A 26,148-nucleotide genomic window follows, 5' to 3' on the forward strand; every position below is an offset into this window, starting at 1 on the left:
TAAAAGAGAGAAAAGGTCATAGAGACTAGGGTAGAGATTATTAGGGGATAGTAGAAACTGAGAAGGAATGGTTAGGCACAAAAGAGTGTCGTGGAAGCCTAGCAAGGAGAAAGTACATGCAGGAAGGAGGAGGAATAGTCAAAGATTGTCAAAAACTGGAGCAAAAGTAAAAACGTGTCATTTTTAATTCATGAGGTAAGGAATAGGAAAGTCTAAAGCCTGGCAGATTGCATTGAAGCCAATCCATCAGGCATATTTACTTCAAGAAAATAATCTGACATAGTAATAAAAGAAATACTTGCGAAGTCGTTTCAGAATCAACAGTGTGTGGTCAGGCCACTGGCTTTAGAGATCAAGATTAATTCAAAGCTAGAATAAAGCAGCTATAATCTGACCTACTTAAATAAATGATTGATGTGGAAAAATGGGAAAGGAAGGAAGGAAAGGATGACACCAGTGTATCAGTTTTATATTTGGGTTTTTTTTACAGAATTTTGTGTGATATAAATGGTTACTGTAATGAGACCAAAAAGAACTTAAATATTGTTTCAGTTATTAGCAAGTGCCTATTCTCTAAAGGAGAGAGCTGGCAGCCAAAGGTAATACTGGTTTAGACTATAGACTTCTTAACTCTATCTTATGGAAGAGGAAATGAAGATTATGAATGACCTCACCTTATAGAACAGAAGCAGTGGAAAGGAGAATAAGTTTAATAAAAGCTGGTGAGAAAACCAACTAGATAATCAGCCAACTAACTAGACAATCACCCCAAAAGCATTAAGGATGGAACTAGGAGGAAGAAAACTGCAAAATGCTCTTACAAATTTTTCATTATCTCAAGGACAGTGGAGAACACAACATTTGAGCTCTAGCCTTACAATTCAAGACGTGCTGCTTAAAGTGGAAATTATCCTGGAGAAAACAAAGACAGTAAAAGCAGCTGAACTAGACTATATATGGAGGAGGTCTGTGTTCAGAAGCAATACAATGTTGATAGTGTTGAAGAACTGATTCTTAGGTATCCAAAGGAGGGGAAAATAAGACATGGAAAAAATCTTGGACTTTTTTTTAATGGGGAAAAAAGTGATTAAGAACATCAATAACTACTGGCCCTGTTGCCTACTTTCCCATCTTTTAATTTTTGTTTAAATGAGCATACATGCATTGAAGGCATCCTTAATTAAGAAATTAAAAGGGAATGAGTAAGCTTTTGTAACAACAATTCACAAATGTACTTTAAACAAGATCTCATTCTGCTTGCTGTTGATTATGAAAAAGGATTAGATTCAGTAGAACAAAAAGGTGTCTTTAAGGGACTCCTAAAAAATAGTATTTCTTTGGCATGTATGAAAATTATACAAGACTCCTTTTAAAACAAGAGGGAAACCCTTGTTCAGTGATATACCTATTTCATTAAGCCTGAAGACACTTTGGAGCCTCCTAGATGAGATCCATAATCACTCAAAAGAGTTTGGCTTAACTCTTCAGGTAGGAAAAACTAAGTGTATGAAAAATGCCTCTTGCCCAATAGTATTCAATTAGATGGATCCCCAGTAAAGTTACAAGAAAAGAGTAGATTGGATTGCCTTTGGAAGATTTCAAAATTCATTTTAACACAAGTAGTCTTTTGGTTTGTGTGACTGGGCATATGGAACAGTGTATTCTTCAAAGCATTGACATTAAGGATCATCCAAAGGTAGATGGTGGGTGTGCATGGAAGTTAACTCATTACAAACAAGGGATTACATATGACTAATGGTATAAATGATGTCATCAGAAATAAATGAGTGAAAAAAGATAGACTGATCATATAGTGAGAGAATGAACAGCCTACATCGTCAAGAAAATGTGAATGCAGTTGGGCCCTAGAACATTGAGACCTCCTTTGGTGAACACATTTTTGTCTACTCGTGGGATTTGCATATTGCACAGAATGGGCAGACAGATGGATTGTAATGATAAGCTCAATAAAGAGTTCAAAAATCTAATCTTGAAGTAAATGTGAAATAATTACTAATCAAGTGGTACCAGTTTATAAATTGTAGACTTATAACACTTCCAAAACAACAGTTTTTCTTGTATCTACACCCTCCATCCAAGGTGCCCCTCCACACTTTACTATTTTCTCATTCCTTTCAAAAAGAAGCTACTTGTTTTTGTAACAGTCATGACATTTCTAACTTCCGAAGTTGAAATGTAACAAAATTATTATGTGTGACAAGTATGTTTTTATTGGTTGGCTTGTGTGATCACATTGTGCTTCCTCAAATTGGTTATATCTGAGCACTCTACACAGTTTTTTATATTTGATTAAAGTTATCACCATAATGTCAAACATCGCAATTGAAAGTGAAAATTCATTAAGTTTGGATATTTGAAGATGTACAATTGATTAAAATTTTAATGTTATCCATGTATTAATGCATAAAACAAAATCCATAGGATTACAAAGGAAGTCAATTATATTGAAATACAGTTAGCAAAATGTAAAAAAATATAAATACTCCAGGTTGAGAGCTCCTCATTTAAACAAAATGGTTATATAAAATAGAAGCTGTCATAATTTTAATTTAATAAAAGTTAAATATTGTCATTTTTCATTAAACATGTTTTCTCTAGTATTTTTGTTCATACTAAGATTCTTAGGATTCTTATAAGCTCATGAATAGTTCTTCGACTTCTTTAAAAGTTCTATTTATGGACATAGTTTCTCATTTTCTGATATGTATCTTTGTTCCTCAAACCAAATAAAATATACCTATTTAATTTTGAGATAGTAACAAATTAGTTCATGAAATAATCATCACTAGATTAGCTTTAACAGACTTTTAAAAAGCATAAAATGTCTCATCACAAGACTGATATCTTTCACAGTAAACAAATTTAAGTCAATATGCAGCCGTCAGGAGTCCTGTGATTTAATGATCCCATTTCTATTCAGTGTTGACACCACTGCTCTACATCAATGAAATCAGAAGTTCAGTTCAGAAAAACCATGCACACACACACACACACATATATATATATATATATATATATATATATATATATATATATATATATATATAAAAGTATTACAGTATGTGCTAATGTTTTTGAAAAAAATTTAAGTATATTGTATGCTAATTCTTTTATAAAATATCCATATTTTAGCAAAGTTTATGAAAAATATTAAGTGTTAGGACACTGTTTAAGTTACTTTTATCTCAGAACTGCACAAAATTGTTTGCTGAGCAGAGCAAATATTAAACTTAACTTTATTAGAAATTGATTTGCATACACCAAAAAGTTGTGGAAGAGTTCCAGTATGCATTTATGGAGGGCATACCTACATTTGAATCACAAGCTTTTTACAGTTTTGAAACCATATTAGGACCCTCTGTTGTATGTAGCTTAATAGAAAGTTGGACTCTGAGCCAGTACCACTTGGGTTCAAGTCCTCCCTGCTGACCCAAACTGGCTCTGTGTGGGCTAGTTGCCTGTTTATCAGTTCAGTACTATAGGTGACTCTTAAGACTTATAGAGAAGGTACTAAGCTACATTGCTAGAGAGAATTCTGAACTTATTTTAGTTGTTTGCATTGGAATTGATTGGAGGGGCATATCCCATAATGCTTATTTCTTGTAATTTGTTAGGAAGTATTTTCAATGTAATTTTATCTTTCTTTGACAGAAAAGATATTTTGTATGACCATTTTGTACATTGCTCAAATTTTCTGTATCCATGATAATTCTATTGCATTTAATTTGTTTTTCTAATAATCTTTGAAGTGTTTCTATTATTTATACATATTGAAATTTAAGATAGAAGGCTGTTTAAAAAGGAAAAATCACAAGAAAAACTGAATTCTAAGAGAATTTTTTGTGCTTTAGGATTATCTTTTGTTTGGGTTTTTGTTGTTGTTTGTTTTGTTTTGTGGGGCAATGGGGGGTTAAGTGACTTGCCCAGGGTCACAGCTAGTAAGTGTCAAGTGTCTGAGGCCAGATTTGAACTCAGGTCCTCCTGAATCCAGGGCCAGTGCTTCATCCACTGTGCCACCTAGCAGCCCCTGATTATCTATTGTTTTTAAAATTAATTGAACTTTTAAGGTATTCATTTTAACTTTGATTTTCACATATCTTAAAAACCTTTTTCTAATGAACAGGATTGTAATGTTTACATGAGTTGAAATTTTCTGCAGCTGTCATTTTTCTCACTTTTACAAATAAAGCTCTAAGGCACCATTTCCCAGTAATTGAATTTCATTGTTTGTGATCTTGGTGATGGGCAAATCATACGGGAACTTTACCCATATGAATACATACAGGTATCAAAACAAATCATGCCCTTATTCTGATGAAATTTCTTCCTAATGCAAAATAAGCAGTTATACAATGCTATAGCTACCTTAACTAAAATTTTCATTTTACTACCTGGAGACACTGTTTAAATTACTTTTTAGTTCTTATACTATTCTCTTTCATCCTTTTCTGCTTCTTATTTATGCATAATAGAAATTTTAGGAAAAATTTATTCTCAAGTCTAGACGTATTAATCTTTTTTTTTTTTTAAGTGAGGCAATTGGGGTTAAGTGACTTGCCCAGGGTCACACAACTAGTAAGTGTTAAGTGTCTGAGGCTGGATTTGAACTCAGGTACTCCTGACTCCAGGGCCAGTGCTCTATCCACTGCGCCACCTAGCTGCCCCCATATTAATCTTTAAATAAATTGTAGCAAAACACTAAAAACATTAAGAACCTTCATTTTTTGTCTTTGCTAAAGAAAACAAAAATATTACCTGGAAAAAAAAAGAATTCCTAAAACATGCTTTAGAATTGCATTAGCTTTCCAGGTAGAACATTGAATCTCTACTTAGAAGAAAAAAATATTATTGCCCTTGAGGTGGAATTACATGCCTAAATGCCATTTGTTCTGGTCTTGTTCTTGAAGCCAAGCTCACTACCAGATTATCATTTATTTAAAGTTCTTAGAAGGTAACAGGAATGAATCACTTAACTATTGAGCAGGAACCTTAGGTAATTGCCTATGGTTGCCCATTTTGCCATTTTAGTTTTTTCATATCTAATTGAAAATTCTGTCATTTAAACTCATTTCCTTTATTTTGTCTGTTTCAGGCACAGACCTCTTAAATACAGTCATTCAGTTGAATGTTTAAAAATCCATTTTTTCATAGAGACATTTTGCTCTTATGTAGGTATAATATTTGATTGCTTGGCTTGAATCTTAGCACTTTTATTCTAGGTCTTACTTGTAGGCATTTATGCAAATAGAATGTCTTATATAAATGGAACCAAATTCTTTATTGTACATTTATATTATTTTAAGCCCCCAAATAAAAATTGCACAATTATATGATCACTAAATGATTCTGTTTATACATAGAACACTATATATATATATATATGTGTGTGTATATATATGTGTGTATGTATGTATATGCATACATGCAAACACACCCTAGTGCTTGTAATATTCTTCATTTTAGTTTAAAAGATCACTAATATATCTTGAAAGACAATATGTTATAGTAAACAGAGGGCCGACCTTGGAAGCAGAGAGATGTATGTTGAAGTCCTGCTTACATACATTAGTTGTATGACCCTCAGAATGTCCTAACCTCTCAGGACCCCAAAGAACTCTGTACAGTTAAGTTCCAGACAAGTTAAAAGTTTGCCCGTCTGAATTGGTAGGAGTAGGCTCCTCACACTGAGAAAAATCAGTTTGGTCCCTTCCTACCTTAAAACAGATTTAGTTATCCCAGCTACAATGTACCAAGTGTTTAATAAATATGCTTTTTTGAATATTGGAACCTTACTCGATAACCAGTTTTTAATTTTTTTCCTATGAGTTCTTCCAATCTTTACTTTTTAAATCCCTCTACTAGCAAACCTTCTTAGATGTCACCCTAAATTGGATGTTTAATGACATTATGTAATTCATTAGACCATAATACTTGATATTTTTATTTATTTGAATTCAACCCCCCCCCCCCAAAAAAAAAAAAGTCAGTGACATATGGGATGCATGTACATTGAAAAACTACAAGTCCTTCCAAGTAATACTCATGCTGTTAAATATTTAATATTGTCTGTTATTCCTCCCACTGATATAATTTCATTTTTTTCAAAATATTTAAGGTTCACTAAGGCTTTCATGACAAATATTTATCTGATAGTAAGTTTTTAAATCAGATTGTTAAAATAGTTTTATTTTAAAATTCAGTGTTTTAAGAGAATTTTATTCTGTCAATAGGATAAAATTAAGAATTGGCATTTTATCTGGGAGAATAAATTGTGTGATAGTTTCTATGTGTGTGTTTTATACTAATTGTCAAGGAATTTTAGCTTTACATATTTCTAAAATATTTTCTAACTTTTGCATGAATTTCTCCCTTAAAATTTAAGTAATTTTTTTTCAAAGTTCTCACTCCATTTCTATGCCCAGGATTAAATTTTTCTCCATTTAAAACTTTTAGTTATGTGTGTTTCAGTTTAACACTAGTACTGTGTAGTTCAGATGCATTTTCAAAGTGAGAAGATGTTTATAGCAATCAGTAGGTCTTTACATTTATATTTCATTTATTGTCATAATATCATGTCTAAACTAAGTAGTACATACAACATAATATGAATTTTAAAATTTTAATCTATTTGAGTTCTTAGTGTTGGCAATTACTTATAGGTTCCTAAAGCAGCCTACCTTTTCCAATCTCCTTATAACCCCCTCCCCCATGCCTAAAATGTATCATTCCCTATCCTTGTCTATTAAAATCAACATGGTCCAGTTAAGGTGTCGTCTCGTTCATGAAGTTTTCGTGACCTCACATCCAGTGAGAACTGAATCTTCAGGCTACTTCTAATTCTCTATACATAATACTTTCTGAACACATTGTTTTTACTTATGTACATATTGTTTGTTCCTCTGAATGGCATTTTTTTGCTTAGAAAATTCTTATTTCTAATTAATTACCTCCTCTAGTTTTTAATATTAATAATCAGAATTACCTTCATTTTACTTAGGAAGAAAGAGGTCCAGAGAGGTGATATGACTCCCCTCACATCCCTTTTTGGTCTAAATGTGAAGTTTTGTTTTTTAAACTTAATTACTAACTGGAACTGAGTCATCCTGAGGAGTTACAATGGAAAGGTTAATTTGCATTGTGCCGAATTTTGAGTGTGATTTAATAGACAAAGCCATTGATCTCAGTACTATCTCCAACTTTTGCCTCCCTTCCCTCAGTCTATGACAAAGGTTGCCACTTCTTATCAATGCCAGTCTTCTCTCCATGTGCACTTGATCCTGGCCTCCTCTTTTTCAGTAGAGTAACAGCCACAATATTTTCCTCTCTTAAATCTTCAACTTCTCCCTTTTGTCTTCAAGCATACCCACGTCTCCCCATCCCTAGAAATCTTTTCCACGACTTAAAAGCTGTCTACACTCATTGTTTCCACTTTTCCTTTCAAACTGCCTTTGCCACCTGGCTTCTGACCTTACCATTCAACTGAAATGGTTCTTTCCAAAGTTGCCAGTGATCACTCAATTGCCAGCTCTGACGGTCTTTTCTTAGTCTTCATTCATTTCCATCTCTTTGCTGCATTAGGTAGGGCTGGATACCCTTTTCTCCTGAGTATTTGCTCCTTTCTGGGTTTCTCTTGGTTGTCCTCTTAAACTGTCTCAGCATCATTTCTCCTTTCCTAGCTTATCCGTATCACGCCCCTAATTGTGGTGATTTCTCAAGGCTAGGTCATAGGTCCTTCTTCTCCCTTCTCTCTCTTGACCCCCATGGGTGTAATTAGCATCTCTATGCATGTGACTTACTGATTTATAGATATGGCCCTAACTCCACCCCCCACCCCCAGACTGTCAATCTTGCCAATCTTGCCTTCTATTTTAAAATTTCAAGCTGACTCTTCTGAAGGCATCTTAAACTGAACATGTCCAAAATTGGATTCTTTATCCTGCCAAGTTCTCCCCTCTTCCATACTTCCCTTCTTTGGTCAGGGGCACCAATATTTTTTCACTCTCCGAGGTTCATAACCTTGGCGTTGTGCTTGATTGCTTATTCTCCCTCATCCCACACATTATTGCCATTTGTATACTCTTAACATCTCTTGCATCTTACCCTTCTCTCCATTCATACCATGGTAGTGGTGAGCCCTTAATTGAGGCCCTCATTACCTCTCATCTAGACTATTGCAACAACCTCCTAATTGGGGTGTCTGCCACATCTCTCAGCACTCCAGTCTATCATAGACAGTACTGCCAATGTAATTTTCCTCAAGTACATATTTGATACTGACATTCTCTCTTCAATTCTGCCTTAGAGAGTCTCTCTCTTCCTTTAAGAGTCAGCTCTTGCCATTGTCCCAAGTGTTACTGCCTTCCCTTCCAAATTATCTTCTATTTCACTCCCTTGTGTGTGCAGGGTGTCCCAAAAGTCATACTGCAACTTGGCAAGCTTAAAACTGCACCAAGACTTTTGGGACAGCCCATATATTTATTCACTCCTTATGTACTTGCCTCCACTGTTAGAATATAAGCTCCTAATGAGGAGGGATTGTTTCATTCTTCATTCTTGTATCCCCAGCGCCTAAATAGTACCTGGCATATATTAAGCACTTGATACATAATTATTTCTTGTTTGGGTTCAACTTTAATCCATATGATTTTTTTTTTTTTTTAGTGAGGCATTTGGGATTAAGTGACTTGCCCAGGGTCACACAGCTAGTAAGTGTTAAGTGTCTGAGGCCAGATTTGAACTCAGGTACTCCTGACTTCAGGTCCGGTGCTCTATCCACTGCACCACCTAGCTGCCCCATAAGGTAGTGGTTCTTAACTTGGGGGTTTGTGTTTAGATTTCAGGGTTCCATGACCTTGGATGAGAAACAAATCACATATTTCAATTTATTTGGTTTCCTTTATAATCCTAAACATTTTATTCATTTAAAAATATTATTCTAAACAGTCCATAGGCTTTACCTGACTGCCAAAGGGATTCCTAACAAAAGAAGTAAAGGACACCTGTTTTAGGGGGCAAATCTGCAACATTCCCCATATGTTTGGTTGATAAAAAGCAGCAGAATCAGGAAATCTGATTCTCTGGAGGAATTCTAAGCATCTTCATTGTGACACCAGTGAATAAACTAGTCCTTGCTCAGTGCCACAACCTATGGCAGTTGGGTTGTAGAGAAGGGGTCACAATAGAACTTCAGTTTGGTTGTTTAAAGTTCTAATTTGAACAAACAACTAGTCACCTCACAAATACTCCAGAATGCTGGAAAGGGAATATTGGTTTCTGTTTATGAAACCTCATACAGGTGTCATACCCAGAGGCCTTCCAGCCTGACCATCCACCACACTCATTTCTTTAGCCTGATATGAAATATTCAATAGGCTTGTGACAGTACAGGTAGGTGCCTACTAATGGCATCACGAGGATAGTACAATTCCAGCATAAATTTTTTTTAATTGAGCCATGAAAATATATTCCACATCTAATCATGTTTCCTTACTTTGGGTTGTAATTAATATTTTCTTGCTTAATATTGACCAAACTTGAAAGTCATTAAACAAAGTGACAATCTGAAATTCCGTCTGTCTGTATGTGTGTGTCTGTGTAGACCAATATAATCTATGACAACTTAAAGAGGAAAGTATCCTGAAATTGGAGTTAGGAGACACATTTAAGTACATGGGCAAATAACCCTCTTTGAATATCAGTTGCCTCATCTGTATAAAGGTTGTACACTGAAGAAAGCATTGGACCTGGAGTCAAAAAGACCTGAGTTCAAATTCTGCCTCAGACACTAACCGTGTGATTCTGGGCAAGTCACTTAATTTCTCAGCCTCTGTTTCTTCATCTGCAAAATGGGATAATGCCACCTACCTCCCAGGGTTGTTGTGAGGATCAAAGGAGATAAGATTTATATAGTATTTTGCGATATTTAAAGTACTATATAAATTCTAGGTATCATTTTTACTAATCTTGCAAATGCTTTGTTAATCTTTAGATGATATGTAAACTTGAGAAAATGAAATTTCAGTTTGTATGGCAAACATTAACTTCTAATAATTATCAAGATTAGAAGAGGAAATTTTCCTTTCTCAACAATTTTAAAATCCATTTTTTGTCTCCAACAAATAATTCCCCATCTGTTTGGATCCTCTGTATATTTACCCCTTCTCAAAATTCCAAAAGTATATCTCATTCTAAATCTTTAACTTGAATATTGTGACATGTGGAATGTCTACTTCAGAAATTTAAACAGATACTTGGCATGAGGAACATGTGATTTAGGAATTAAGTGTTAAATTGGGATATACGCACAATGATGAGAAGATCTCAGCCTTGAAATTCCAGCTTAAGCAGTATTTTTAGTTCATTACTTATATCCCCTTCCTTGTCAGATGATAGCCTTTTTTTTTTTTTAAACAAAGAGATTTAGGAAAAGTAAGTCCTGTCTCTGCCTGATGATCTAGAACGTAGTCATAATCCTAGTAATATGATTTAGGAGAGTTTTTGTCAAATAGATTGAATTGTAAGTTTAAAAGGAACAATGGCTTCAAAAATGAACTTTTTACAAGTATGTGTGTGTATGTGTTTATGGGTACTATGGATCATAGATTCAGAGCCAGGAGTTCAGCATCTATTCCAACATTCTGCAGAAGAAAAAGGACCAGACAGGTGAGTGACTTGCCCAAGGTCACACAGATAGTAAGTATGGCCAAGGCAGAATTTGAATCAGAGTTCAAATACGATTTTATATATATATTTTTTCAGTATCTTAGTAATTCTAAAAGGTGAGAAGGGTTAAAAATGGAAACTAAAAATGAGTATATTGGCCCTAAAACACTTGATAAGAAAAAAAATATTTACAGCAATTTAGAGTGATCATATAACTGAAATAAAGAACTGATATACATGCATGTTTTTGCATTGTGTAAAATATCTAGTGTGTCTGATTTACATTTTGTCATTTACATTTGAAAAAATTAATTACATTAATTTGAAAGATATGTGTTCACCGTGATGAAAGAAGTTAATAAATAGGAGTATAATTGAGATAAATGAAATTTAGAATTTGCAAACATTGTGATCACTTCTTTATTCAGATTTTAAACATGAATCTGTTCATCTCACCTGCTTCCTAAATCCATGGTGGTGGGGGGGTAATATGGTTCTTTAGGAATAGAATCCACTTAGGAAATGGTAAAATGAAACATAAAAAGACTTTGGTGTCAAATTACAAATGTGAATTGTGCTTTCTTTTTTTTTTTTTTTTTTAGTGAGGCAATTGGGGTTAAGTGACTGGCCCAGGGTCACACAGCTAGTAAGTGTTAAGTGTCTGAGGCCAGATTTGAACTCAGGTACTCCTGACTCCAGGGCTGGTGCTCTATCCACTGTGCCACCTAGCTGCCCCGAATTGTGCTTTCTTGACTAAAAATTGGGAATGAAAAAAAGAATTAAAATTAGGGCTATAAGTTGCCAGATGTAATGGTGCAAATATAATTTCTGACCTATCAGTTGTGCTGGTGAAAGACTATATTGATAAAGTCTTTTTGGCAGGATATTTTATTTTTTTAAAAAAAGAATGTACTTGGTATTCAAGTTTTTTTAACAGTTTTTTTTTTTTTTTTTAGTGAGGCAATTGGGGTTAAGTGACTTGCCCAGGGTCACACAGCTAGTAAGTGTTAAGTGTCTGAGGCCGGATTTGAACTCAGGTACTCCTGACTCCAGGGCCGGTGTTCTATCCCCTGCGCCACCTAGCTGCCCCGGTATTCAAGTTTTGCAAAATGAATTTTATAAGCTTTCAGGATTAGTGTTCTTCATTGATAATAGATTCCTTAAGAATCAAGCAACTCAGCTTTGCAACCTTGAAGTCAATCCTGACTTTCCCTTTCCCTCACCCCCCCCTTCCGAATAGCCAATTAGTTGCCAGATCTTGTAGATTTCTTTTGTCTTGACTCTTCCATACCCTTCATTTGATTCATATAGCTTCTTTCCCATTTCAAGACTTCATCACCTCTTGACTGGACAGTTATACCCTCTTAATTAGCCTCTCTGCATCCATTCTCTTCTCCAATACATTGTCTACACAGCTCCCAAGATGCTATTTCTGAAACAAATATGAGTATGTCACTGCCTGACTCAAAAATCTTCATTTGTTCCCTTTTGCCCTAGGATAAATACAAAGTTTACATATATATATGTGTATATATATATTATATATATATGTGTGTGTATATATATATATATATATACACACACATATATATGTATATATATATAGTTGGGGGGAGAGATAACAGCAGGGAGAAATAGAACATATATATAGATAGATAGATTTGAGGTAGTACTTGAACTGCACTTGGAAGGAAGCTAGAGGTTTTAAAAAGGAGAAAGTGACTAGGTGTGGGGGCAGCCTATGCAAAGAAGGAACATCACAGTTGAGGGACAGCAAGCAGTGTCATTTAGCTGGACAGTAGAGTACCTGAGGGGAGGGGTCCTAATGAAGATAAGACTAGAAAGATAAATTGGTCTTAGGTTTTGAAGAGCTTTCAGTTTTAAACCTAGGAGTTTGTATTTGATCCTAGAAGCTAGAGGGAACCCCTGGAGCTTATTGAGTGACTTGATCAGACCTGTGCTTTAAGAGTATCCCTTGTGTAATGATTGGAATGACGCCACCTGCTGGAGACTTACTGTAGCCCTTAACACTTGGCAGTGTTAGGGATTTGGGGTTAGAGAAGGGAGATATTTGACAGGGAGACCTATTAAACTATTTCACTTGTCCAGGTGTTGGATGAGAATGTCAACTCCAGTGGTGTGTAAGAGTAGAGAGAAGGGGGTGAATGTGAGAGGTGTCGAGAATCAATAGCTGGGCAACTGGGCAAGTGGGAGGGAGTAGTTGAGGAGGACCAAGTCTGGAAATGTGTGTTGCTGGAGGACAGTGGTCCCCTCCACAGAAATACATATGGGAGTTCAGAAAAGGTGGTGAGTTTGGCCAGGGGAGAAAGAATAACCCCTGTTTTGGACGTAATTAACTAGCATTTATATGGTTGGTGCTTTAAGATCTGCAAAGTACTTTACATGTGTCAACTTATCTGGTCTTCACAACAACCCTGTGAGTAGCTGTTACTATTCCCATTTTACAGATGAGAAAATTAAGGCAAATAGAGGTCAAGTGACCTGCCCAGGGTCACATAGCTAGTAAGTGTTTGAGACTAGATTTGTCCAGTACTAGCTACAGCACCACCTACCTGCTAGGTTTGAGACAACTACAAGACATGCAAATTGAAATGCCCAAAAGACATTTGGCAATGTGTAATTGGAGCTCATGAAAAGGACTGCAGCTGAATATGTATAGATCTGTGAGTCATCTGCAAAGAAATGAAAATTGAAACAATGGGAGCTGATGAGGTCACCAAATGAGTATAGAAAAAGAAGTCTGAGGAGCAGACAAGTAGAATTAGGAGAGAGTATTATCATGAAAACCTAAAGAAGAAAAAAAGCATATTAGGAGGCGAATGTGGTCAACACTGTCGAGTACAAAGGAGACACAAATATAGATGAATAATGAAAAAAGGCCTATCAGATTTATCAATTAAGAAATCACATGGGGCAGCTAGGTGGCACAGTGGATAGAGCACCAGCCCTGGAATCAGGAGTACCTGAAGTTCAAATCTGGCCTCAGACACTTGACACTTACTAGCTGTGTGACCCTGGGCAAGTCACTTACTCCACATGCCTCACTAAAAAAAGAAAGAAAGAAATCACTAATAACTTTGGAAAAAGCAATTTCAGTTGAATGATGAAATTGGAAGCAGACTGCAAGAGGTTGAAAAGTGAGAGAAGGAAGCAGCTAGGTGGCGCAGTGGATAAAGCACCAGCCCTGGATTCAGGAGGACCTGAATTCAAATCCAGCTTCAGACACTTGAAACTTAACTAGCTGTGTGGCCCTGGGCAAGTCACTTAACCCTCGTTGCCCTGCCCCCCACCCCACCCCCCCAAAAAAAAAGAAAGAAAAGAGGAGGTAGAATGAGCTTCAGGTTCTCCCTGCATGGAGGTCTTCAAATAGTGTGGACAACCATTTGCCAGCTGTTAGAGTGGACATTCTTATTGCATATCGGTTAGACTGAAATATTTTCTCCAGCTCTCAAATTCTGTGATTCTGTGAAGTGGAGGCAATGAATATAAACTTTTTTTAGAAAACGAATTTGGCTTTCTAAGGCAAGAGACATATATTATACAATATCTAAAGGCCTTTCATGTGGTTTGGGGTTTTTTTTGGTGAGGCAATTGAGGTTAAGTGATTTGCCCAGAGTCACACAGCTAGTGTTAAGTGTCTGAGGCTGGATTTGAACTCAGATACTCCTGATTCCAGGGCCGGTGCTCTATCCACTGCGCCACCTAGCTGCCCCCTTAAAGTGATATTATTCAATGTTGTTTGTTTGTTTTGGTGAGGCAATTGGGGTTAATTGACTTGCCCAGAGTCACATAGCTAGTAAGTGTTAAGTGTCTGAGGCTGGATTTGAACTCAGGTCCTCCTGAATCCAGGGCTGATGCTCTATCCACTATCCATCTAGCTGCCCCTTAAAGGCCTTTCATGTGGATGAGAATTAGACTCCTCCCTGCCTTCCCCAAACTTGCTTCCAAGAAGGCACAATTAGGAGCAATGGGTAGAAGTTACAGAGAAAAAGAGTTAGGTTTTTTGTTTTTTAGTGAGGCAGTTGGGGTTAAGTGACTTGCCCAGGGTCACACAGCTAGTAAGTGTTAAGTGTCTGAAGCCGGATTTGAACTCAGGTACTCCTGACTCCAGGGCCGGTGCTCTATCTGCTGCGCCACCTAGCTTCCCCAAGAGTTAGATTTAATATATGGCAAAACTTCCTAAAAACTAGGGCTATTTTTAAATTAATGGGCTACTTTAGGAGATAGTGAACTCCCTCACCAAAAGTCATCAAGCAAAGGCTGGGTGATCACTTTGTGGATGTGTGATAGAGGAGATTCTTATTCAGATACTGATTTGGATAAGATGACCTCTGAAGTCCTTTGCAACTGATTCTGTGAGAATAAAGAAACCAAGTATTAATATGTGCAATGGCAGCTTTACCTCTCCTAGTATCACTACCACTACCATCTTTCTGTTTAGTTGTAGAGGAGGAATAACATAATGGAGAATTTAAGTCCCTAACACTCAAAATAGAATGAGATATTTTGAATACAGCAAAAGGTGCTTGCCATTTAAATTATCCTTTAAAATTACAAAAAATAATGATAAAGGGAAATTTATTGAATAAAGATATATTAATTGACTCCATGTTTTATGCAGGTAGGATTTTTACATTATCAAGAGGGAGAATTTTATAAAAGTTGGAAATTAAAGAACAATAAAGAATTGCATTATGTTAGAAAGATAGTTCTTATGAGGGGTTGGGTAAATGAATCATCTCCATTTCCTTGAATATCCCTTAGGTTATCAAGTAGGAAATTCACATACCTCAGACATTCAGATTAGTGGTTTGCAAATACATTTTTGTGACATCTTCAGGTAGTTTCAGTATTTTGAGGTATGACAAAAGGCTATGTTCCAAAAATTTCAAGAATTTACTGATTGAGGTATTTTAAACCAAAAGGAATCCTCCCCAAATTAACTCCAAGTTAAAAGAATTTCCTACTGGAATTTTCAAGATTATTTTTGAAAGTTAATTTTTCACTTGTTTTGAAACAGTGTGTACTAAGAAAGTTTACATATCTATGCAACAGTACTGATCTGAGAATTATTGTCCACTTAAACTTGACACATAGGCAGTTACTGAAATGGAGTATTGGCAAGCCTCAGTCATTCAGGTTAAAAGTGTAGTTTAGCCATTGAAATAATCATATTTGTTTATTTACATTACCAAGTGTAGCCAGCAGTTTCATTTCATTTGGTTTTGTAGGCAAGGCCAAGAGCATTATGTTCTGTATGTCTTTAAGTACTTTAAAATTAAAACAGTTAAATCTGGAGGGAAAAAAATCTTGTTATTTAGTGGGCTTCTCTATTGAAACTGCCCTCTCAGGACTGACTTATTCTCAATTCCAATGATCTTTTCTACATCCTTTGTCTCCTAGCATCTCTCTCTTCTTTTTTGGCAGGAAAATGAGGGTTAAGTGACTTGCCTAGGGTCACACAACTAGTAAGTGTTAAGTGTCTGAGGGCAGATTTGAACTCAGTTCCTCCTGAATGCAGAGCTGTTGCTTTATCCACTGCACCACCTAGCTGCCCCCTATCATCTCTATTGTATTTGATGCTGGTGACTATTACTTTTTCCTGGAAAATCTTTACTTCCTTGGTCTCCTTGATCTTACCCTTCCCTAGTTTTCTCCCTTCTCTGAACCTTTTCTGTTTCCTCCATTCATCCCCTTATTGCAAGCATTTCCTAAGACTTCATTCTTAACCTTATAAAAATATTTACACCCTTTTCCTCAAAACTGATTCCTTCTCATATTTTTAACTATGCTTTTTTAGTTAATTCAATTTATTAGGCTGATGTTTAAAAAAAAAAATCCACTACGTTTGATAGCCTGTCCCATGCTTAGAGTTGCTAATTCAACATTTTCCATTTTGTTGTCTCTATCACCTGCAATTTAACATATAAAAAATTTACTTATCTCCCCAACACTAGCTCCTGTAACCCAACTTCCACAAGTTAATTTAATTAAGTATTCAGTCATGGAGTAGGCAAGGGAAATTTGATCTTAATTCAGTTGAAAGTTTAGTTCACAATCTGTAAATGGATGCTCAATTAAATCAGCCACATCATCTCAATTAAACAAGCATTTATTAATCGCCTACTATGTGACAGGTACTGGGGTACTAGATAAAAATGTTACAGAAAAAAAGAAGTTATGGGGAGAAGATAAATTCCATTTTGGACATGTTGAATTTGAGATGCCTATATGACATCCAGTTGCATATATCCAGTAAGCAGTTGGTGAGATGGAATGGGGTATCATTAGAATTAGGACTGGATATATTGATTAAGGAGCTACATGTTCAAGAAGGAGTTCATAAGATCAACAAGGGAGAGTATAGTGAGAAGAGAAACTACAATAAATAGAAAGTTAGTGAAATTTTATGTGCTGTGTTTTAAACCAAAATGATTTATCAGAAAACATCTGAAAATGAAGTCTGTTAGGGTCATAAATTGCACTTGTAAGCTCCCCATAATTGACTGAAAATCCCATTTGTTTGAGTAATTTCCAAAGTTAAAAAAAATGGCAACCAATCAATTTGGTACAGTGGAAATGCACTGAATTTGAAAGGTTGATCTAGAATGTGTAATTTTTAGGAACCATCCATAAAAACTGTTACTGTTATTTAGACTAAATGTGATTTATTACAATTAGTGAAGCGATTGATGTTAACTAAGAAAGTCACTGACATTTTAATGTCATACATCAGTTCAGCATAGGTAAAGGAGCGACACCATTGCCTAGATAGGCAAAGTATTCAGTACTGTACATTGTGACAAGATCAAGATGACTTTGTATAGGTTTTCAAGCTGTAGTTCAAATGATATGTCTAGGGGTATACACACACAAACATGTTAAATTTCTAAACTGGATTTTACTTTTTTACTGCCATTTAAAGAAAACCTACTTGTAGGAAATTATTTAAACATCTGTCTTTAATATGTGTGCATTACCAATTTTTAGGGAACACAATTTTAATTCTTTTTAGTGGTATAATATTAAATTGTATATTTTATACAATTTATATAATTCAGCATTTTTAATAAAGAGAACTATAACGATCTTTTGAAATAATGAAAATGAAGAAAATAAAGTGTCATAAATTGAGGGGCAAAGTCGATAGTTATTAACTTCAAATGCCAAATAGGCAGTGCCTTAAATGTCATCTGGTCCAACTTCCTCATTTTGTAGCAGTGTAGATGAGATTGAGGTCTTCAGGTGATTTGCCTAAATTCATGTGGATATGAGAGAGCCATACTTTGAAACACACTATACTTTCAATGACAAATCCATTTTTTCTCTTCACGGTGTCATATTGTATTACCTTTTTCTTTTCTTTAACGTCAAAAGTCGAGCAAAATGAGATTTTTTTGGCCATTTATGGAGAGGCTCCTAACTACAAATTTGTTCCCTTGGGATTTAGAGGAAGAGATGTCAGAAGATCTAAGAATGGAATTAGGGACACAAATCTGTGAATCTAAGGAGTAAGACTATCTGATAAAACTACTTTAATGGTTTGCAAAATGCTTTACATAATTCTCATTAAATACTGACCAAGGACCCTTTGATGAAGGTGTTACCTCCATTTCACAGAAGAGGAAACAGGCTCAGAGAGGTTACTTGTCCAGGAATGAACAATTATTAAATATCAGAAGGTATTTAAAGGCATAAAAAATTCATCTATCCTTTTCTGAATATTGTATGTCAGTCAGTCAAGGATTATTTAAGTGATAAGCACTGGATTAAGCTAAAATACAGAGAAATAAAATAATCCTTGTTCTCTGGGAACTTACATTCCATAGGAAAACTAGGGAAAGAGTATAAGTCTGCAGTGTGTAAACTCAGGGTTTTCTTGCAACCCCATAATGTTATGAAAATGTAGCTGAAAGGGTGACATTTTTTAAATTTCTGTCACATAATAAACATAAAGGCCTGCTATATTAATGTAGTCTACCTGGTTTCCTCCTAGGCATTGTTATGTAGAACTATCTGTATACAAGATTCATTGTTTAATGTCTTAGGACCATTCTGTATTATACACTGATAATACTTATGTCCCCTATTTTTAAAAATTATTTTTAAATATGACCTCAGATTTGAAGATAAATTTTCTTTAAAGAAATTGAGGATGAAAAATATTGATCAGAATGCTAGAATGTGTCATATCAGAGTTTCTAAAAATTCCTTTTGTGCTTAAAATTATGACTTCATAGGAGTTCATGCAAGTATATATTATGTCTGTGAAAGAAATAACTATTATAGGAGGAAATTATGATGTATTTTCCATAAAACTGGATGCTTACAAGTCTCTTAGGTCCTCATGCAAAGGATAGAAGAAGTATAACAAAGATTCAGTATTCCTTTTATTTGAAAATAATCCTTGAAGACCTACCAGTAATAAAAATGCTCCTATATATAATGGATGGCAGTCCACCAAGACACCACCCTATACTTAAAATAAGGAAAGAGGGTATTTGGTTGGGGGATAGATTTTTACATCTTTCAAAAGTAAAGTACAAATTCCACCATCAGCAAGATAATTAGTTTTATATATTACATTCATATGAAAACTCAAGTTGCAAAAGACAGTTTTTCATCATTTAGGTGTGGGGAATCATTGTGCATTTTAACTGCATGGCACACAAGCCATGAATCACTTGTAAAATATCAGTAACATTATTCGAGTTCATTTGAAATGTTAAAATACTTTGTTCGACTTAAAAAGATAAATAAACCTTATTTCAGATTAATCAAAATCTTAACATTTTTGTTCAGGAATTTTTTTCCCACATTGAATGATAATATAGTACCTTATTAAAAACTAATGAATTAAACATTTTTTCTCAAAATGAAATACTTTATTTTTATCCAAGGCATTAAATCTTGGATATTATAAAAAACATTGACTTGTAATTAAATGCCTTCTCAGTCTCATTCATTTTCACTTTAGGAACATCCCAAATACTTATGGAAAGAGCAAATTTTGTTTTATGAGATTTTTTTTATCATTTATACATATTATTTTTTAAACAATATTATTTTTGTCGTAGAAGGTATAAATGGTATTTATAAATGCCTTGCAGTAATTTTCTAGACATGTTTTGAGTAATAAACTAACATTTATGCTTGCATATTCATCAATATGAAATAAATATTCCAAGATGCTGTGAAGAAAATTGTTAACTTTATATGTTTTTAAATGGTGCTTTCTTTTGGTACTATTCATTAATTGATTAAGATTTAGCTTAAAGCTAACTCTACCCCCCTCCCCATTGACTTGGAACTTAGTTTCTAAGATATAAAACATCCTTAAGCCAGGCATCAGGAGGGAGTAGTAAAAGCTACCATTTAATAATAGCCAGAATTTATATGATTCTTTAAGGTTTTCCAAATACTTTTCAAATATGATCTTATATGATCCTCAAAACAGCTCTGAGAGGTAGGTGCTATTTTTATCTTCATGAGGAAACTGAGGCAGACAGGAGGTGAAATAATTTACCCAGGGTCATGCAGTAAAAGTCTGAGGCTGGATTTGAACTCAGATTTTCCTTGTCATGGCCTTGGGTATCTTTGGAGAAAGTAGGTTTGGTTGAGTGACAAAGCCAAGCCGCTAGCTGCAAATTGTTGAGGATATGAGACAGTCTTGCATTTTTATATAGTAAAATTATAAAAGCATTATTATACTACCATCAATCAATCAACAAGCATTGATTAAATGTCTTCTATATGCAGTTACTGCCAGGCACTGGGAAAACAAAGAATGAAACAATCTTGTTCATCACTTGCATTCTACTGGGGAAGGCAACAAGTGGATATTTAAGTAGATGCAGAATAGATATAAAGTGAATCAATACAAAGTTATATTCAGTGTAGTCTAGGAATGAGGGCACTGCCAGCAACTTTGGAGATCAGGAAAGGCATCTTGTAGAAGAGGTGAGGCTTCAGCTATATTTTAGAGGAAGAGAGGGGTTCAGTGAGCAGTTGAGGGAGTGCATTCTGAGACAGGAATTGGAGAAGAGCAATGAATTGTCATGTGAGGAAAGGAGAAGAGCAGTTCGACTGGATTTCAGATGCAGGAGAGGGGGGTGGGGCGTGTAACATCTGAGGAGATGGGAAAGATAGACTGGGGACAGATCATGAATGGTTTGGAGAGAGAAAGAGAGATGAATGAATAAGCACTTACTAAGTGGTTACTCTGTGCCTGGAAGAATACCTGGGATGGAACCTTGGGGAATACTGACAGTAAGCCCCTATGTGCTGTGGATGAAAAGTCATTAAAGGAGGAAGAAGGAATGCTTAACAAGTAGAAGAGAACCAGGAGAAGGAAGTGTCATAAAAATCCAGAGAAGAGGAAGCATCCAGAAGGCAAGAGTGCCCAGCAGATAGGGCCAAATGAATGAGATATTGAGAAAAGACCATCAGCTTCGGCAATTTAGGGATCATGGATAACTTTGAAGAGAACATTTTGTTGAGTGATGAGATCAGAAACCAGATTGCAAAGTGTTGAGGAGTGAGTGAAAGGAGGAAATGAAGGTGGCAAGTGTAGACACTTTTTCCCAAAAGTTTGGCTGGGAAAGGGTAGAGAGCTCTAGCATAATAGTTTGAGGGGATGATGCCATCTAGTGAAGGTAACTTAAGGATGATGTTGACTTGCATATTTTTGAGGCCTTGGGGAGAGGCTGAAGATTTGAGGGAGGTAATGTTTGAGGTCGTAAACTTAAAGACCAAGGATAGGTTCAGTGCATGTGTCATAGATTGGAAATGGGGGAAGGAGTAGGAGATAATGTCAATAGGTTTTGAAATTAAGAAAATAGAAGACTAGGAAATTCACGTTGAATGGCCTTCATTTATTCAGTAAAGTAGGAGGCAAGGCCTTCATTTGAAAAGGGTAGGGAGAGGTGTGGGGTGCTTAAGGAAGAAAGAGAATGTCTGAAATTAGCTTCCATGGAGAATGAGATAAGGAATCATTTAGGGGGAATAAAATGACGACCTTCCTGCTGTGATGGTCTAGGTGACATTGGATAACATGAATTTATAGAACCAATTGTCATGTTGAAAATAGACATGTCATAATTTTTGATATTTTATATTTCCAAAATGCTAATTAATAATGCTAAGAAAGAAGCTTGATTCAATAAGATCCCTGAAGGCTGTAAATATCACCAATTAATGCACTTCTAGTAAGATTGTAAACACTTAACCTTTTATCTTGTAAAGCTTAAAAATACTTAGCACTATGATGACAGTAATTTTCTAAGAAGTAATGTTCGCAGACTATCTACAGTCCTATTTAATCTAGTTGTTTCAGTCATGTCTGAGTGTTGATGGATCTCACGGTCAGTGTCTGAGACTGGATATGAACTGGGGTCTTCCTGACTCTAGGCCTGGAGCTCTATCCACTGTGCCACCTAGCGCTCCAACAACAGCAGCAAAATGTTTGCAAACTTTCCAGTATCCTATTTGATATCTTAATCTCATCAACTACAATGCTTTATAGCATTGGAAACAAACAATATCATAGATAATTCTATAGCTTTAAGAGAGATGAGTCCACATTACCAAAGTATAAAGACCTGACAGTTATAGTCATTAACCACCTGTCCAGTTCTCTAATAATTGGATTCATATGCTGCAATACATACACACATACACACATACACTCACTGAAATTAACCTCAGTGCCCTACCCAGTGGTTTCATTTCATAATTCTAGATGTGGCTACTTGGTAAAAACAAGTCTTGAGTCAAACATTACCTTCAGTACACATTCTAAATAGCCTTTTATCAGGTGGTCCTCCTACAGATTTCTATTTGGGGGTTAGGGCTGTGGAGTCAATATTTTGTGTAAGTCGTGAGGTCAGTTCAGGGCTACAAGCTGGAGGAACTCTGCTTTGTCCCAAGGCACCAAAGTTTACAGTGTTCTGTTAGTATTTGCACTTCTTCAGCCTGACAAGATAACTGAACTTCACGCCTAGTTAGCAAGGATGATTGCTTAAAATAAAAAACTACCAGATGAGCTTTCCTTTAGTGGGGGTTGCCCCTACCCTTGTTCCTTCCCTGGTGACATCTTCCTCAACAGTTTCTCCTGTCCCTGGGTCTCTTTCTCCCTATGTCATAGGACTTGTGTCCTAAAGTCTGAGGTATCTCCCAGAGGTGTCTGCTATAATAGAATTTTCTTTAAATAGTTCATTTGAGGGCATCTTTCTTGTTGCTTGTCCTAGGACCAATTTTGTAGTACCTGGTTCACCGTATTTGATAATTAAGTTATGGGTTGCCTAATCTTCCCTAACATTAAAAGTTTATGAAACTTGGGGGTGGCTAGGTGGTGCAGTGGATAAAGCACCGGCCCTGGATTCAGGAGGACCTGAGTTCAAATCCAGCCTCAGACACTTGACACTTACCAGCAGTGTGACCCTGGGCAAGTCACTTAACCCCCATTGCCCCGCCCCCCCAAAAAAAAAAGTTTATGAAACTTGTTGTGATATAATAGTTTTCTAAGTAAAATAAGTTTACAAGCCCCTTTTTGCTCCTATACTCTTATAGTATTTACTATTTAAGGAAGAACAGATCTCTAAGAAAAGAAACCATTAATAACATTGTATAGAATCTTATTTCTATTACTCTAAAGATAAAAAAATTTAAGCTTTTATTTTTTCTATTTTTCTGCAGATTAAAGCTAAAAATTATGACAAAGTTGAAAAGGTGAGTCCCTTCAGACATAATCAAAATATTATGCTGTCCTTTAACTGTAGTTGCGATTATATTTTAGTGGCCATAAGAAGAATAGGTTTGATCACTTAAGCCTCCCCTATATAAATGAAGACTATAAAAGTTCTTTCCTCATATTTATGCACTTTTTATAAGAGTACAAAAAGTCACTAAAACAATTGAACTATTTTTCTTTCTGCTGAATTTAAATTCATGAATTTCACCTCAGAAATGTAAGAGTAACATTTTATTATGGCTAGCTAATAATGTTCTCTTGTGTTAACAGTTATTTCAGAGATGCCTTATGAAGGTTTTACATATTGATTTATGGAAGTGTTATCTTTCATATGTCAGAGAAACCAAGGGAAAACTACCCAGCTACAAGTAAGTTACCAGGGATCCAAAAAACGCAAACCGACTCTGGCACGTATTTTCACATTTGCTCTTATAACTTCTCTCAGGCACTAAGAAGAGTTAAGAAAAGCTTACACACTGGAAAGAATAGATTTCCACATTTGATTGATTAGTCTTTTAGATCTTGGGTTCTTCTCAACCACATGAAAAAAACAAAATTCTCAAGTTTCAATGAAAGCCAGTGGCTCAGGTACTGCTGGTAGTCCCACAAACAGACATTTAAGTTTTTTTGTGCTGAAACACCAAACTTATGAGAATTCAGTTTGGTTTAATGCCAACTATGTTGATATGGCAATGCCTTTTTTTTGTGGGGTCTAAACGATTCTCACTCCCTTAAGCCAACCACCTCTATACTTTCAGCTGATAATGCATTCTTCTGTCTTTTTAGGTGCAATTTTAATTTTTAATTTTTTTTTACATTTAAAAATTTTCTCTTTTTTTAAGTTTTTTAATTTTCCCTTGCCTTATTTTTTTAAGTCATTTATGTTTCCAGTAATGGAATTATTCAGTCAAAGAACATGATTATTTTATAATTTTGACTGCATATTGCCAGATTGTTTTCCCAAAAAATCTAGTTTGCAGATTTACCATCAATAAACTTGTGTTTATTAAGTCTTAATAAAGACTTTATTAAGAGACTTTATTAAGTCTTAATGAAGACTTAATAAAGTCTCTTATTTCTACCAGCATTGAGTTTCCTTACTTTCAGTTATTTTTGCTAAGTTGTTAGGTATAATGTGGTACCTCAAGAGCTGTTTTAATCTGTCCATCTTTTTTTATATTAATGAGGTTGAGCCTTGGACACTTTTCATGTGCAGACAGACCAGTGAGTTATATGGCCACAGTGGGAATTTTCCCTTTCCCTTGATTAAGGGCTCTTTACTGTTTTCTATAATAAAATATTTACCTTTTAAAAGATTTGTGTTGAGACATATTCCAATGAGAGGATTAAAGCACATTCCAGTCTTTCTATAGAAAACCATATTCCTCTACCCCTTCATGCATTCTTCATCCTGGTGGATAGTTGCTGTGCTCGTTATATAGCCTCTAGGTATGCAGCTCCCCAACATTATCATCAAGCACTTATTGACTGATTTGGGGTTTTAGATCTCTGGGGATACAAAGAAATAGGAGTTGCTGCCCTTGAGGGACTTGGACTCTAGTTGGGGAGGCATACAAGTATAAATAACAATACAAAGTTTAACGAAAACTAAATTCTGGGAGGAGGGATCCTCTAAGTGGTAGGATTTAGCTAAGTAGAGAAGTAGGTGAGGGAGGAACATTTCTGATAATGACTTGGTTTGGCTTGGGGGTTTTTTTGTTTTGTTTTTGGGAGGGGTGGGTATCTGTGTGCAGTTTTCAGAGCACAGTGATTTGGCTGTAGAGTCCTCCATGTAAGACTGAAGAGGGAAGTGTAGGGATCAGCCTAAACACTGGGATAGAGTTTGCACTTCTACCTGTAGTCAGCAGAGAACATGGAAGAGATACCACTACATGTCAGCCGGTAGAAGATCGTCATAGACCTTTTGACCATTTGCAATTTGTTCTGACGTAAAAGGAGAATCAGGATGGCCAACAGAGTAAAAATGTAGTTTGTGAACACTTTGTACACTGTCATATCCCATGCTTGCAGCCAGGTAATTAGCATGTTTGTTTGCCTCTGGCTTCTTTGAATTTGCTAATAATGTTGGTTATGAAGTCTTTCCTTGGGATAGAGCTGACCTACATACAGTCCAAGTGCTGACTGGATAGGTAGACAAACCCTCCTCAGACTCCCATAGTCATTAAGATGCCTCTTTTGTAAATAACCCATTTCCCTGACCTACTGGCAAACTTGATGGATTGGAAGCTAAAGTGTCACCATACCTCTTTTATGGGAAAACTCTGAGGTGATTTTGTTCACAAAGAATATTATTTATGTTTGAATTGTAGATGACATTTTAGATTCCCTTTTTGAATATTATTATCAGTTCTACCTGCACAACATCTCTCGTTGCTTTCTCACAGTCATTAACCTACCTTACCACCTCACCACCTCATCTGAACTGTTGAAATATCCACCTAACTGGTCTCCCCACTTCAGTCTCCCTTTCTGACTCCATCCAGCTGTGACGTTGGCATTCCTAAATCACATACATGACCATGTCACTCCCTCTGCTTAAGAAACTTGAGTGGCTCGCTGTTGTCACTGGGAAAAAATGCCAATTCTGCTGGGACATACGGCCCCTCCTAGTGGGCTAGAGAGCCCAAGAGAGAAATAGATATATCTATAGATCTTTGTCTATAGTACCTTAT

General features: G+C 35.7%; 1 protein-coding gene across 1 annotated transcript in view; it reads left to right on the forward strand.

Annotated features, from left to right (window-relative positions):
* CSTF3 (cleavage stimulation factor subunit 3) overlaps window positions 1–26,148 on the forward strand; it is a 78,716-nt gene that overhangs the window by 36,396 nt on the left and 16,172 nt on the right. Inside the window, exons 4-5 of the mRNA XM_043971690.1 lie at window positions 23,401–23,433; window positions 23,726–23,823. Coding sequence (XP_043827625.1) covers window positions 23,401–23,433; window positions 23,726–23,823 — 131 coding nt within the window. The remainder of the gene's footprint in view (window positions 1–23,400; window positions 23,434–23,725; window positions 23,824–26,148) is intronic.

The sequence above is a fragment of the Dromiciops gliroides genome, chromosome 6 (genome assembly GCF_019393635.1).
Source record: "Dromiciops gliroides isolate mDroGli1 chromosome 6, mDroGli1.pri, whole genome shotgun sequence".
NCBI classification, from domain to species: domain Eukaryota; kingdom Metazoa; phylum Chordata; class Mammalia; order Microbiotheria; family Microbiotheriidae; genus Dromiciops; species Dromiciops gliroides.